The sequence below is a fragment of the Typha angustifolia genome, chromosome 3 (genome assembly GCF_048772165.1).
Source record: "Typha angustifolia cultivar Huaian chromosome 3, ASM4877216v1, whole genome shotgun sequence".
NCBI classification, from domain to species: Eukaryota; Viridiplantae; Streptophyta; class Magnoliopsida; order Poales; family Typhaceae; genus Typha; species Typha angustifolia.
This window is the reverse complement of record NC_133241.1, coordinates 7,507,231-7,522,115: the sequence shown is the minus strand read 5'-3', so window position 1 is coordinate 7,522,115 and position 14,885 is coordinate 7,507,231. Positions and strand designations below refer to the sequence as shown.

The following is a 14,885-nucleotide window of genomic DNA, read 5'->3' as shown; positions in this document are numbered from 1 at the left end:
GCCGATAACCATCCCCATTCGCTCCTCGAGGGATATTTTCCACCCTTCGCGATCCCACGCGAACCCATTCCAATTCCATTTCCTAAAATGAGAAAAGAGAAGTCCTTCCTTTCTATTTATGTGGCCGGGAAGAACGGCTACGATCTACCTCTCACGCAGAAGTCACCGCCCCCCATAAGCATTTATCCACTTCCAAGAGCTCGACACGCCAACCGCCTCTCCGCTCTCGATTCTCGTCTCCTTGATCTCTTTGGTGGAAAAGTTTCGACCAGATGCTCGCTTCTTGCGGGGTCCACGGCCCCGCAAAGCCGCCTCTCCTCCCCGGTGGCGGCGCCGGCCACGTCGGGTGGATAATGTTGAAGGAAAAGTGGTGCCGGATGCGGCGCGGCGGCGGCGGCGGCTCTCCGAGGCCCGTCGTCCTATTTGCTCGCGCTGGCCTCTCCAATTTCTTCTCCGCCCGTATCGGAGTGGACTCTCAGGTTACTCCTCTCCTTGATCGCTGCTAATCTCTGTACCGTTCTGGGTAGTTTCTTGAATCAGGGGCGTATTTTTGTTTCCTTTGTAGACGGGATTAGGTCGTGAATTATCGCATTCCCAGCTTTTGTGGGTTGGCCCCGTCCCCGGCGACATCGCGGAGATCGAGGCGTACTGTCGGATCTTCCGCGCCGCCGAGCAGCTCCACACGTCGATCATGAGCACCCTCTGCAACCCGGAGACCGGCGAGTGCGGCGTCTCTTACGCCATGCCGTCTGAGGACTTGCCGGAGTTGGAGGAGAAGGTGGCCGCGGTTCTTGGATTCATGCTGGCGCTATTGAATAGAGGGAGAGAAGAGGTTCTTTCAGGAAGGTCGAATTCTATGAGCTCGTTCCAGTTGACGGATGATCATATAGTGGAAGGGAAGCTCCCGCCGCTAGCTGTTTTTAGGGGAGAGATGAAGAGGTGTTGTGAGAGCTTGCAAATTGCACTTTTGAATTATTCGTCCAGGTTTGATGCTGGTGATGGTGAGATATGGAGGAGGCTGCAGAGGCTAAGGAATGTTTGCTATGATGCCGGGTTCTCGAGGGCCGCTTGGTATCCCTGTCCAGCGATTTTTGCGAATTGGTTTCCAGTTTACTTCTCCACAGCGAAGGAAGGATCAATGGAGGAGGATTCAGAAGTTGCATTTTGGAGGGGAGGTCAGGTGACAAATGAAGGTTTGAAATGGTTACTAGAAAAGGGATTTAGAACTATTGTTGATCTTAGGAAGGAGGGCGCCAAAGATGAATTCTATCAATCTGCAATTGAGGAGGCTGTTTTGGGTGGAAAGATTGATGTGGTGAATTTGCCGGTTGAAATTGGAACTGCTCCTTTAGCGGAACAGGTTCAGCAGTTTGCTTCATTGGTATCCAATGTCAACAGAAGGCCGATTTATCTCCACTGTCAGGAAGGAGTTAATAGAACTTCTGCTATGGTTTCAAGATGGAAGCAATTCATTACGCGATCTTCAAATCAGTTAGCACTAAACAACCCACACAACATAAACGGCAAAGCTTTTACAAATGGCCAGAGTGACGAGCTTCAGAGTATACAGAATTCTGCCGCTGAGAAAATAGAGGGAGATGCAGTTTCAGAGGTTAAAAAAGATTCCCAATCAGACTTAGATAAAACTCTTAAACTTAATGAATCAAGTGGTGAGAAAGTTGTTTCAGCTGCTCAAATGGAACTCCAGAATGGAGACTTGTCTTTTGGACTTGACTCCTTGCAAAGTAGCGTAGCGGTACATGGAACTGATGACATCAAAGAATCTTCGTCAAGGTTCTATATTGAGAGTAATCCTCTCAAGGCACAATTTCCTACATGCAATGTTTTCTCCAGAAAAGAAATGTCTCAGTTTTTCAAAACTAGAGAAGTTTCTCCTAAATTTTACCTCAATTTACATAGGAAAAAAATTGACAGATCATCCACATTAGGGCAAATATATGGATCAACAGTTCAAAGAATCGAAACTCATAGTTCCCGGTCAACAGGATTGATGCAGCTAGGAATATCAAATGGGGCACCTGTGGACAGGGATTATTTTTTGTCTAAGGCTACAAGTGTCAGCAATGGGAGAGCAGCAAGCAATGGAAGTTCTACATCTCTTGGGTTGGATGTGAATAGTACTAATCAGCAAGAGCAATCCAGTGTCTCTGTGGCAGTTGAGCCAAAAAGATCTAGCAATGGAAGTAAACCTGCAAAAGAAAACTCCAACAAGATTTTGGTTGAATCTGAAAAAGAAAACAAAAGAAAGACTGTTATCAATTCAGAAGGTGGCATTTCAGATCGTGTTGAAGGAAATATGTGTGCTTCTACTACTGGTGTTGTCAGAATTCAATCAAGAAGGAAAGCAGAAATGTTTTTAGTCCGTACTGATGGATTTTCTTGCACAAGGGAAAAAGTAACAGAATCCTCATTGGCCTTCACACATCCCAGCACCCAACAACAGATGCTCATGTGGAAGTCTCCTCCAAAGACTGTCTTACTACTTAAAAAATTAGGTCAGGAGCTAATGGAAGAAGCTAAAGAGGTACGAACTAGAATGTTTCCTATAGTATTCTCAAGAACAATTTACAATTTTCTTTAATAGCTGTAGTGTGTGTATTATCATCTTTCTCTACTTTCTAGACTGATATACTTGTGAAACTCAATTGTCCTTTGAGTAGTGAATGGTGGAACCAGATGTCTAATCCTATGGACACATCATGTTAAATGTCAAAGAAGGGGTTGATTGGCATCCTACTTAAAAGCGAAAGGTTCTTTTAGTTTCTTGTACTATCCATTTCTTAGAGGAAGGTTTACAATTTGCTTGGAAAGATCTTCAGCCTAGTAAACCTTTACAATGGAACAGTTTGTGAATTCCAGCCTTTTCTTTCTTTCTTTCTTTCTGCAAGTCTTTTTAGCAAATAAAATAGAGAATAATTGATTGAGATGTCCTATCCCTTTTGTCCTTATAAGTTCATAGTTAAACTTGGTAAATTGGCACAATAATGTCTTTTCACATTCTTACAGTTTCTGCTCAAATTAAGTACTAACTTAGGAACTTACAGAATACGCCTTTTATACCATATTTTCCATGCATGACGCTTAATCCCTTGTTCTGAAATGAAGATTGTATATTTTTGTACTTCAGTCTTTTGATTTGCTTATTGTGATCTATAGGTTGCTTCCTTCCTGTATTATCAAGAGAAAATGACTGTTCTTGTAGAGCCTGATGTCCATGATATATTTGCAAGGATTCCAGGTTTTGGCTTTGTCCAGACCTTCTATAGTCAAGATACCAGGTATCATAGTTTTGGAACATGAAGATCAAGCATTTAAATTCAAGTTTAACGTCTTTAACAACAATAACCTACACTTATACATATACAAACGTTCACTTGCATACCTACATAGGTAAAATCATAGAACTACATGCATATGTATGTATATATTTCTCACTACTGCTAAGTTGTAGTAATGCAGCGACCTTCATGAGAGAGTCGATTTTGTGGCATGTTTGGGAGGTGATGGTGTCATTCTGCATGCATCAAACTTATTCAGAGGAGCAGTCCCTCCTGTTGTCTCCTTTAATCTTGGATCACTTGGATTTCTCACATCCCATGCTGTATGTCCTTTTCATTTATTTCAGAGAATTTATCCTTTCAAGGATGCTTCTGTCCTTTGAAATTATGGTTTTGCTCTACTGCAGTTTGAAGGTTATAGACAAGATCTGAGGGCAGTTATTCATGGCAACAATACATTAGATGGAGTTTACATAACCCTTAGAATGCGTCTACGATGCGAAATCTTTCGCAATGGAAAAGCAATGCCTGGAAAAGTGTTTGATGTACTTAATGAAGTTGTTGTGGATCGTGGTTCTAATCCTTATCTTTCCAAGATTGAATGTTATGAGCACAACCGCCTTATTACTAAAGTAAGACTAAGAAAAATCTCCTGTTCATATCTATTGCGACTCTTGGAGTGCTTCTACATTTCCAAGCTTCCATATGTAATTTATTGCCCTTGCCTTTTTTATTGTCAATCAGTGCCTTAAACTGATAAGATCTGTAGGTTACTGAATTCAATGAATGCGGTGATTTAAATTTGGATAATTGTCCTAATATACTTCATCCTATTTGGTGAAACCATATAGAATTCAGACATTAATACTTTGTGTCAATGCATCTGAGTCTGAGTGGGGCTCACGGCGGCATGCTGTTCATAGATACCATCTTCCTGATTGCTACTCCTAAATTTCAACTTGAGACTGTAACCAGCTATTTCTCCTATTTTTGACATTCTCTTGTTTCTCTTGATTGGAATTTGGAACTGCATATTTCTTAGTTTGTTAGTTATAATACCTTATTCTTCTCATGCTTTATTTCTGGAAACCTTCCTTTTGCATTAAGTTCCTTTTGTGATGCTAGATTCTATAGGAGCATAGCCTAGTTATTCTTCATGCTATGCTATTGTAATATGACTATCTTTATTTAGCTTTAAAAGTTCTTTTCTCTTGAAACTGATATGTCAAAAAATTTAGGTGCAAGGTGATGGGGTAATAGTAGCTACTCCTACCGGAAGTACTGCATACTCAACAGCTGCAGGAGGCTCAATGGTTGGTTGATGCTACTTTCTGAATACACTTAAGTCTCAATACCAGATGTTCACATAAGGAACTTTTTTCTAAGCTGAACTTTCTTTCCATTGAGGTTTTTGCATCATCATAATAAGTACACTTAACTTCAATGCAGGCTATTTAGTTGCATTTAATTTTATGGTATCACAGTAGTTGGTAGACTAAGTTTCTATGTTATTATTTATAACAGTTGTCTAAAACATTTCAAGTTTTTTAGGAAATTTAAGAGTTGAGATTTTCTATGAAGTGTTTGTCTTGTAAAGAGATAATAAAAGATGAAATTATAATTTAATGTAAGGAAAAAGTCATGGGAGCTTTAAGTCAAGGATTCACTTGCCACTTGGTACTATGCATGTCGGATGGCACATCCCATGCTGGTGAGATGTCAGCATGAGTCGTCCTCTTACCTCCGTAAGAAGATATATATATATGAGGCAGAGAGAGCACAGGGGCCAAAGTGCCAAACACATAGGGGAGGAGAGAAGGTGTGGGAGGCCTGAAACCAATTAATCTTAACACGCTTTTGTTACTTTTTGGTTTTTTGTTAGCATTATAGTAAACTGCTGCAATATTCATTGCTCAGATGCAAAAATAGCCATTACCTGAAAAGAAAATTTATTTGGCTATTGAATATGGAGCTACCAACTGTTGAAAAGGTTCTCTATTTCTTACTTTGCACCTGGCATTAATGTAGTTAAATTGTTGTAATTTGTAAAAATAAGGAACAAGCGAGAAGTCTCCCTCTGTACAAAGTAGCCAATCAACATTTCTGAGTTGCCTTCTGGCAAACCCTTCTTTCCATGCACACAGCAAAACTTTTCCTAAGGTTTTAAATAAAGCATGTATAAGATTTGCACCCGCACCCTTTCCCTTCTTGGCTTCAAGAAGGCCTTATCATAGACTACATGCCATATTACTTCTTGTCGGAGCTTGTTAGGCTGCCTTTCCTACCTGCTTAAATAATGTATTGTGACTGGTCTAGTTCTTTGTTGTGCAGGTGCACCCAAATGTTCCATGCATGCTGTTTACTCCAATTTGCCCACATTCTCTGTCATTCAGACCTGTCATACTTCCTGATTCTGCACAGCTTGAGTTAAAGGTGGAATTACTTGATCATAAATATTTATAATTAATTAACATTTCTCTGTTGTTTTTCTGCCTACATTTTTTTAATGAGATGTCACTCAACTTAGTGCAGCCAACCCGCCACTAAATTTTATCATGATTACTTATAACTTGTGATGACCCAATTTTCTTCAGTTCTTATAAACAAATATATAAGGCGAGACAATTAAAATTGTGTTTTCTTTGAAGTCAACTAGTTACACAATTTCAGTAAAAGCATTCTGTTGGAGATGTTTGGTAAATTAACATGTGATTTTTAAGTTGGATATGAGCTATACTGAAGAGAAGGTGACTTTGAGAGGGGGAGAAGATAAAAATCAATACTGAAGGTTGTTGTAAGAAAATACATCATTGTACTTGTCTGATGAAGGGTCTTACCTTTCTAAATTGTTTAGAGATGGTTCCTCATTGTACTTTTCATAAGGATGCTCTAGGATTGATGCTGCAATAATGTACTATAATTGTCATGACCAAATCATGGGAGCCTTTAACCAACTGTTCGAGGCATTATCTTAAACCATTTTCTGATCAACTAGGTGATGACATGCTCTATTCTGCATTAGTTGAATATGTAATTTTCTATCTTTTTGTATTGCTTAGAGTTCCCTCAATCTACTATCTATGAGTTCTTACAATGAGAAACTGTACAGCTAAGGTCAGTAACCAAAATAAATGCATTTTTATATTATCTCAGTAGAAATCTTATATCCCTGAGACTTGGATGGTGTTAAATCTCTTCTGTCCATGGTTGCATGACTTCACAGTAAATGGTGCCATCTTTTGTTGACTTCACCAGATTCCAGGGGACACGAGAAGTAATGCTTGGGTCTCTTTCGATGGCAAAAGAAGACAACAGCTTTCTAGAGGAGATTCTGTTCGGATATGTATGAGTCAGCACCCACTCCCAACTGTTAATAAATCTGATCAAACAGGCGATTGGTTCCGCAGCTTGATTAGGTGCTTAAATTGGAACGAGAGACTAGACCAAAAGGCACTATGACATTGAAAGCCTGCCTGTTCCTGGAATTGTACATCGCTGTACATATCATCACAATTATACGGCAAATGCTATCTTCTTCTTTACTTCTTGACCTAATTGTAAGCTACTGTCATCAATTCTTATATGCCTATAAAATTTCTTCCCTTCTCATTATGTGCTATAAAACAGATCTGTGCAGTTCTTAACCTTTGGCAGATACACTCGAGTCCTAAAGTAATGATCATATCCATCAATGGAAATAGTCGCCTGTAACAGTAATGTACCTATGCGAGAATACTCATTTAGGATATCATCTAAGGTTTTTCTTCATAAGCCAAAGATTCTTTCTTTTGGTTTCCAACTGTTAACTTCTGGCTTATATGCCCACGATTCTCCTCTCTTTTTTCTATTTATACTTATGAGAAACCTATCATACTTTAGAGATCACTTCAAGGTCCACTTTATCTTTGTTTTAACTAAAGGATTATGCATATAATTACATTAAATTTGCGCCTACCATAATATTTTTTGTTAACTTATCGGATGAACCTTATCTTTGTTTTAACTAAAGGATTATGCATATAATTACATTAAATTTGCGCCTACCATAATATTTTTTGTTAACTTATCAGATGAACCATGTATGGATAGGAACTCTATGAATACAAAAACGAAAGAAGGCATATCATCTTTTATAAATTGATACAAGTTTTTTGATTTAGTCACAGTAAAGTTCTTAGTGATAACATTTTTTTTTATGATGAATCTAGAAACAAAATTTTTTATCTGAAGATTATCTTTTTCCTTAGCAACATGCTTATCATATTCTTGACTGGTTTGGATGAATTGGGACAATTCCTTCCTTGGATTTTACTTTTGATTGTCTTGATTTATATATAAGTAGTATTACAGATTTCTTAACAGAGTTATTGTTCTTCCATTAGCTAAATCAATGTAGTCTTCTAAAGGTTTGCTATTGAGCTATCTATGATCTTATCCGAAGTGCAAACATCACAGGTTCAAATTAGACTATTCCATGCTTCACCTAATAGGATATTTGGATCTACAGAGTGTACTATTCTATTGAAAGCTGACCACTTTTTCATATCTACTTCCTGGGTTAATAATGGCTATCAAATTAACTGATTAGTTTAATGATATCAGCATTACTGGATGTTGCTCATCCTATTACAGGTTTTTGTGACTCGGTTATTATTGACTTGTTGTACTTCTTTGACTTTTGCTAAAGAAGCAGATGCAAAGTGGTGGAGGTATGCATAGCACTTCTTTCTAAACTAATCCAGTAAGTTAGGAAGTTATTCCTATTTTTAAGTGTTCTCCCCTTATTCTCTTCATGGTGGATGTCATTGGGAAAAATCTATTACATTGTTTGAAGAAATGCATAGCACGAGATGTATATATATATAGTTTTTCTGAGGTTATTCTATCAAAATAAATAGTATCACATCTTTATAAAATTAGGGCGTCCTCAGATGATAAAAGTTTGACTTCAGATGTTATGAGGCTTTCGTCTGTTGATTGAGATTTCTTCATTGAGGTACTCCAGCGGAGCAAGATTATCATAAAAGCCGATATGTTGCTTTCTTTCTGACAATGAATGACTCAAGATGAACATGCGTGACTTCGACATGTTTCATCAGCGAGTTTTATTTTTTAAATATCGGTTCCATCAAGATTCTCATACTGAATGATTGAAACATCTATAAACAAATTAAAGTTCTTTTGACAACCAAAAGTAAGCAGCTGAATACATTGTGCAGGAGGAGATATTATTATCTTTCATGGTTCAACTGATTAGTTTTTAGATGGTATGCAGCACGCTTAATACTTCTTTAAATTGTGTATGGCGTTTGTATGAATTGGTGTTGCTGTGTGCGTGCTAAATTTTGTTGCGTTTGAAGCTGCTTGTGAAGGCCAAAGGGAAGTGGGGATTTAATTTGTGATGAAGTATAAATAGGATTACTTTATTGGGATCTCAAAGTCGCTTACGTATCAAATATTTTAGGGATTTTGTTTTTTTATTTCCCACCCTATGTTTTTTTATATTAAAAGTGGGAAAGTGATGTAAAAATAATGGTCGAAGTCAAATGTGGCTAAAATGGTTCCTTTCTTATGTTTGCAGGGTGTCATTTCCCTACTTACAGTAACATTCTACAGTTTACTTCCAACTTTTTTTTTAAAAAGGAAGCGATGAAGAGCTAAACACTCGTACCTGATAGTCCTTATCTCAGTTCCAAGTCAATTATAATTAATCTACTAAGATGAGCTGTTAAGCAATCAAGAAGTTGGAGTTAATTATGTGTAATTGTTTGGGTCAACCATCACTCCAATAATTTCAATGCATTCTTTATTATTAACCAAATAATTTCTAGGCTTATTCTATGGTTGTTATTAAACAATTAGTAGTTAGTTGTTATATTCCTTCTTTTGACAAAGATATGCTTTATTTGGAGGAAATACTGAGATAACCAAGTGAAGGTGTTACTTCATCCATATTGGAAAAATCTGACACTCATTATTGTCATTTATAAATCCAGAAAAGAGCTTCTTTGTGGGACTAACATAACCCAAAACAAGGGGAAAGTTATAGCTGACATAGAGGAGCACTAATTGATCTCCAAGATTAAATTCCTCTTAGATCATGTGAAATGGCATGCCTTCTTTGTGGGACTAAGAGCCTGGGAAGAACAATGAATGATAACTAAATCCCAGGAAAATTTGACATGGGGAGGAATGAATACTTTTGATCACCTTCTCTACTCCAAGCTTGGGGGTTTGATTGGAAGGTAATGACAGATAAATTAAGTTGTTGGATACTTCTTTGATGGGGTGTGTGCTTTTAATCCATCAAAGTCTTCTCCCTCCACTCCACCACATGATTGGCCGATCTCCGAGATATACGGCTGAGATCGAGGGATATTATTCTTTTGTGGGCCAAAAATGCAACTGAATGGCATGTTACATTCCATGTAGAAGAAGTCAAAGCTAATTAATATGATTAAAGTATGTAGTCAATCCCCAGAGGGATGCCCAACTAATTACTACTCCTAGCTAGAAATTGGAGTCCCTAATCATTGATTAATAGCTTTAGTTGTCTTAGGTTTGTTTAGTTGTACTATTTCCATGCTTTTAACTAATTTATAAATCTCTTAAATATTTCATTTTCTGTCCTAAAAAAGGTAAAAATAGTATTAGATCTAATGAGTTAAAATGGCCAATATTTGATAGATTTTTTACTAAAAATGTTATATGTATATTAATTTGAGCCAGTATTATTGCTCATTTTTTAAAAGAGTTAGTTTAGCTGTCTATTTTCTTTTATTTATTGTGAAATGAAATGAGCCGAAGGGCTACAAATAGGAAGATTAGACTAGATTCTCTGGTTAGTTAGTTTAAGATTTAATCAAATCAGAGCAAACGCTAAGCTAAATCTAGTATATGTATCCAGACAACTAAATCCTTGGAATCTACTATTGGCCCTTTCAAATTTTAAAGCATAGTCCAGATGAACCCACTCATTAATTTCTTCATCTGTCCCTCAAATCTGGACTTGATTGCAACTTTTCTTTTTTGCTGCATTGACCTTGTATTATTTTTATCTTCTTCTCAAGTAACTAACTAAAAGACCTTTCCTTTTCTTCTTCCTTTACAATTAAGTTACACCGTCCAAATAATGCTGTGTGTTGTTTAATCTTGATGTGATTAAAGTAGTATTTGAAGTCCAAGTTTGTGCACTATAAAAGGATGCATTTGCCTCCCAAATCTAATCATCCATTAATCATAAGCCTCTTCATCTCTCTCTCTCTCTCTCTCTCTCTCTAGAGTTAAATTCCATTGGCCATGGCGATTCCTGTCATTGATTTCTCCAATCTGGAAGGGAAGGAGAGGGCTGAGACCTTGGCCCAAATTGCAAATGGCTGCCAAGAGTGGGGATTTTTTCAGGTGAAACCTTATACTCCCCCCCATAATATATAGTAATAGTAGGCACAAGTGCATAAAATAATAAGCATCCTGAAGTAATTTTTTGCATTTATAAATGTACTATTGTAGCTGGTGAACCATGGGATCTCTGTGGAGCTTCTTGAACGGGTGAAGAAGGTTTGCTCGGAGTGCTACAAGCTGAGAGAAGAAAGCTTCAAGCAATCCAACCCTGTGAAGTTGCTGAACAAATTGGTAGAGGAAGAAGGAGAAGGAGTTGGCGTTCAGAAATTGGATGATTTGGATTGGGAGGACGTGTTCACTCTCCAAGATGACAACCAATGGCCATCACAACCTCCAGAATTCAAGTCAGTCTCGTTATCTAATTAAATTTAATTTTCTTTATTTTTTTTTTGGAAAAAAAAGTATTAAGGTTTAATGAGTTTAATTACTAGGCTTTTATCTCTTCAATTATTTACGTTAACTATAAATATGTGAAAATATTCTCTACTCACTAATTAGTAATTAATCGCTCTATATTTATTTTTCTCCATCCAAACCTGCAGGGAAACAATGATGCAGTTCAGGAAAGAGATCAAGAATCTAGCTGAAAAGATCACTGAAATAATGGACATAAACCTCGGCCTAGAACCAGGTTACATAAGAAAAGCCTTTTCTAGCAGTGGGAATTATGAACCCTTCTTTGGCACTAAAGTAAGCCACTACCCGCCGTGCCCCCGGCCGGACCTGGTCAACGGCCTCCGCGCCCACACCGACGCCGGCGGCGTCATCCTGCTCTTCCAGGACGACCAAGTCAGCGGCCTCCAGATCCTAAAGGACGGCCACTGGATCGACGTACAACCGGTCTCCAATTCCATAGTCATCAACATCGGAGACCAGATCGAGGTGGTGAGTAACGGGAGGTACAAGAGCGTCTGGCACCGTGTGATCGCGACACCTGGCGGCAACCGTCAGTCGATCGCCTCCTTCTATAATCCTTCCCTTAAGGCCATCATAGCTCCGGCCACTATCAAGGAAGAAGAAGAAGGATTCAATTCTAGTATAATTACTAGTACTGCTTTATACCCAACGTTTGTGTTTGGAGACTATATGGATGTGTATGTAAAGAAGAAGTTCCAAGCTAAGGAGCCAAGATTTGAAGCAGCTGCTGCATCTATGTGAAGCATAGTATTGTTGATGTGAAGTTCATTTCAATATCTATCTATCTATCTATCTATCTATATATATACATAATATGCATGATATAAAGTTTGTGCTTGTTTGGAATTGGAGTTGATTTGACTTCTTGTAGAGTATAATATGCATGCTTGTATATGGATTGAGAGCATGAGATCTAATTAAGCTGTGAGTTCTTGCTATGTAAATAGTTTATAATTTATGTTGAGTACTATGCAACCTTTGGTTACATCTTTGGCACAATTTGGTATGCATGTTTGGAATTTAAAGATGTTTTTTTTTTGCAATATTAAAAATTAAAATAATTTTTAAGTTATGGAATTAAGGTGAAGAATAGAGGAAATAGGAGGAAAAAGAAACTAAAATAGGAAGGTTATAAAAGGAGTTTTGATAGTTTTGCAAAGTGAAGCGAAAAATGAGTGATGTTGCAAAATAGAAAATTACTTTCAATTGTTTTTTTTTTTTTTGGTACAAATGACCAAAAGTGAAATAGTTCAAATATATGATAATAGTCATTCCAGGAATAATAAAGGCAGTCCAATTGGCATTAAAACTTTGCAGTGGTGGACCGGTCCATTATATGGACCAGATAAGATCTTTTAATGAAGTTTTATTTGGAGAGATAAGTGCAAATAATAACTATGATGGTGCTTCTTATGAATTAAGAAGTAAACAAGCATATGACTGCATTATAATATAAGTAAGCAAGTAGAAAGAAAAAGATTAAGAATGTTATTTTCTCCTGAATTAATTAGACAACATATTCTCGTTTTAAATCATTCACAGAAAGTTTAAGACCCCATTGGATAAGCTTTGACGACGACAAGTTTATCCAGAGATTTGGAGTCTTTATATATGGTTGACTGATTAAGGATAGCTTATGAAAGTGGCCTTCTTAGGCAAATTAATTATTGCAATTAAGCCCCACTAATTTGACCACATTCATGTATCCGGACTCCGGAGACATAAATTTATGGTTCACACCCTATCTTTGTAGTATTTACATTTTGAAACCCAATTGTTTGGACTACGTTCTAAATAAATTTCCATTTTTTTTTAAAAGTACCCTCATATATTTAAAGAGGGGATATTTTCCAAAGAGCCACAGGAGGGTGGTTTAGAAAAATGTAATAAAATATTCTTTTAATTTAAGGTGCTTTATGATAATAAAATCCTCTATAATCTTCTTACTAAACGAAAAGATAGGGTGTGGAGAGTAATTTTCCCTTCATTTTGATAAAAACTTTGAGATTGTGATTAATGTGCTGATTTATAATTCACTTTCTTTGTAGCCTCCAAAGAGACCAAAGTTGATTTGATTACTCCTACAATTAGTGCCTAGGTTGACCATTAGTTTGTTCTCTTTGCTATCAAATGTATCCAACTTAGTCCGTTATAAAAGGCCACCTTTTCTCCAACTCTTTTCATTAATTAATTCCACAACTTAAGACTATTAATTAAGCCTGCTAATAGAGCTCCTCATCTCTCTCTTTCTCTCCCCCAAACTACCATTAATTGCCATTTAGATATGACGATTCCAGTGATCGATTTCTCCAAGTTGGAAGGCGAGGAGAGGATTGAAACTTTGTCCCAGATTGCTAATGGCTGCGAAGAATGGGGATTTTTCCAAGTAAGTACTCAACTAGGTTTAAAATTATTATTATTATTATAAGAACTAGTAATAATGTATAAAAGAGCTCTATGAGTGACATCACTGGCTAAGTTAATTTTTGTTAGCTTGTGAACCATGGAGTCCCAGTGGAGCTTCTGCAACGCGTGAAGAACGTTTGCTCCGAATGCTACGAGCTGAGAGAGGAAGAGTTCAAGAAATCCAAGCCTGTCCAGCTTTTGGACAAAGTTTTGGATCAACAAGGCCAAGAAGGGCATTCCGTCGAACAGTTGGAGAATGTCGATTGGGAGGATGTCTTTTTCCTCCACGATGATAACGATTGGCCATCTAACCCACCACAGTTCATGTAAGCCATTACATGAAATTATACATAAACATTAAAGTTTCGTAATATTTGAAATTTAGTAGAAAATTTACTTCTTTTTTTGGTTTGAACTTTATATTATCTAGAGTAACGATTACGTATGCAGTGAAACTATGAAGGAGTACAGGAGAGAGGTGAAGAAGCTGGCGGAGAGAGTGATGGAGGTAATGGAGGAGAATTTAAGGCTAGCAAAAGGGCAGATTAAGAAGACGTTCTCGTGCAACGGGCAACACGAGCCTTTCTTCGGCACCAAGGTGAGCCACTACCCTCCATGCCCCCGCCTCGACCTGGTCGCCGGCCTCCGCGCCCACACCGACGCCGGCGGCGTCATCCTCCTCTCCCAGGACGACCGCGTCGGCGGCCTGCAGATCCTCAAGGACGGGCTGTGGGTCGACGTCCAGCCGGTGGCGAATGCCATCGTGATCAACACCGGCGACCAGATCGAGGTCATGAGCAACGGGCGGTACAAGAGCGTGTGGCACCGCGTCGTGGCCACCGGCGACGGCAACCGCCAGTCGGTGGCGTCGTTCTATAACCCTTCCTTTAAGGCAACCATTGCTCCAGTGGTCAGCGAGGAGGAGAAGGAAGTGGGTGGGAGTTTGTATCCGAAGTTGGTGTTTGGAGACTACATGGATGTGTATGCGAAGCAGAAGTTCCTACCCAAGGAGACAAGGTTTGAAGCAGTAGGAGGAGGATCTTCAAGGATATGAGAAATAATCTTCTTGTTAAAGGTTTTTTTAAGTGTTGGTCGATGTTGGATTGTTTAGATAAAAATAATTAGATTACTATCTCTTTCATCAATTTGTAACGTTTTAAGTATAAACATTAGCAAAAAGGGTGACTGCTGTGAGTGACCCATTCTGTACTCATTTCTAATTAACTATTTATTTTTATTTTTTTAATATGAAAGAGACCGGTATATGTAATCAAAGACCAACTGCATTTACTCTTCCACGCCCTGGTCTTTAATATTTTTTTTTAATTATCGACAATATTAATTTTTTAATTAGTAATTATT

The 14,885-nt window shown here is 37.9% G+C and overlaps 3 protein-coding genes across 4 annotated transcripts; all 3 read left to right on the top strand.

The window, feature by feature from the left end:
• The first annotated feature begins 45 nt into the window (after positions 1 to 45).
• On the top strand, positions 46 to 6,911 carry LOC140778361 (probable NAD kinase 2, chloroplastic). 2 transcript variants are annotated; one of them, XM_073123036.1, is made up of 8 exons: positions 49 to 479; positions 566 to 2,545; positions 3,178 to 3,299; positions 3,481 to 3,622; positions 3,707 to 3,931; positions 4,538 to 4,612; positions 5,631 to 5,732; positions 6,555 to 6,911. In XM_073123036.1, the coding sequence occupies exons 1-8, from the start codon at positions 273 to 275 to the stop codon at positions 6,756 to 6,758; spliced, it is 3,057 nt and encodes a 1,018-aa protein (XP_072979137.1). In that variant the 5' UTR covers positions 49 to 272; the 3' UTR covers positions 6,759 to 6,911. The 2 variants fall into 2 exon arrangements, with proteins under 2 accessions (XP_072979145.1, XP_072979137.1); XM_073123044.1 differs by lacking the exons at positions 4,538 to 4,612; positions 5,631 to 5,732; positions 6,555 to 6,911 and having other exon boundaries at positions 46 to 479; positions 3,473 to 3,622; positions 3,707 to 3,863.
• A 3,634-nt stretch (positions 6,912 to 10,545) lies between these two features.
• Positions 10,546 to 12,077, top strand: LOC140758175 (1-aminocyclopropane-1-carboxylate oxidase-like). Its single transcript, XM_073094260.1, has 3 exons — positions 10,546 to 10,700; positions 10,809 to 11,044; positions 11,243 to 12,077. Exons 1-3 carry the CDS (start codon positions 10,599 to 10,601, stop codon positions 11,856 to 11,858), a joined length of 954 nt encoding a protein of 317 aa, XP_072950361.1. The 5' UTR covers positions 10,546 to 10,598; the 3' UTR covers positions 11,859 to 12,077.
• A 1,231-nt stretch (positions 12,078 to 13,308) lies between these two features.
• LOC140758034 (1-aminocyclopropane-1-carboxylate oxidase-like) lies at positions 13,309 to 14,819 on the top strand. Its single transcript, XM_073094004.1, has 3 exons — positions 13,309 to 13,503; positions 13,611 to 13,849; positions 13,974 to 14,819. The coding sequence occupies exons 1-3, from the start codon at positions 13,402 to 13,404 to the stop codon at positions 14,575 to 14,577; spliced, it is 945 nt and encodes a 314-aa protein (XP_072950105.1). The 5' UTR covers positions 13,309 to 13,401; the 3' UTR covers positions 14,578 to 14,819.
• Positions 14,820 to 14,885: the final 66 nt, after the last annotated feature.

What these genes read in the sequence shown, in the direction of transcription:
- LOC140758034 (XM_073094004.1), top strand. Translation starts at nt 13,402, where the DNA reads ATGACGATTCCAGTGATCGATTTCTCCAAGTTGGAAGGCGAGGAGAGG. An exon ending in AAGAATGGGGATTTTTCCAA is followed by an intron (nt 13,504 to 13,610) that starts GTAAGTACTCAA and finishes AATTTTTGTTAG; the next exon opens with CTTGTGAACCATGGAGTCCC. An exon ending in TCTAACCCACCACAGTTCAT is followed by an intron (nt 13,850 to 13,973) that starts GTAAGCCATTAC and finishes TTACGTATGCAG; the next exon opens with TGAAACTATGAAGGAGTACA.
- LOC140758175 (XM_073094260.1), top strand. Translation starts at nt 10,599, where the DNA reads ATGGCGATTCCTGTCATTGATTTCTCCAATCTGGAAGGGAAGGAGAGG. An exon ending in AAGAGTGGGGATTTTTTCAG is followed by an intron (nt 10,701 to 10,808) that starts GTGAAACCTTAT and finishes GTACTATTGTAG; the next exon opens with CTGGTGAACCATGGGATCTC. An exon ending in TCACAACCTCCAGAATTCAA is followed by an intron (nt 11,045 to 11,242) that starts GTCAGTCTCGTT and finishes CCAAACCTGCAG; the next exon opens with GGAAACAATGATGCAGTTCA.
- LOC140778361 (XM_073123036.1), top strand. Translation starts at nt 273, where the DNA reads ATGCTCGCTTCTTGCGGGGTCCACGGCCCCGCAAAGCCGCCTCTCCTC. An exon ending in ACAACCGCCTTATTACTAAA is followed by an intron (nt 3,932 to 4,537) that starts GTAAGACTAAGA and finishes CAAAAAATTTAG; the next exon opens with GTGCAAGGTGATGGGGTAAT. An exon ending in CTGCACAGCTTGAGTTAAAG is followed by an intron (nt 5,733 to 6,554) that starts GTGGAATTACTT and finishes TGACTTCACCAG; the next exon opens with ATTCCAGGGGACACGAGAAG.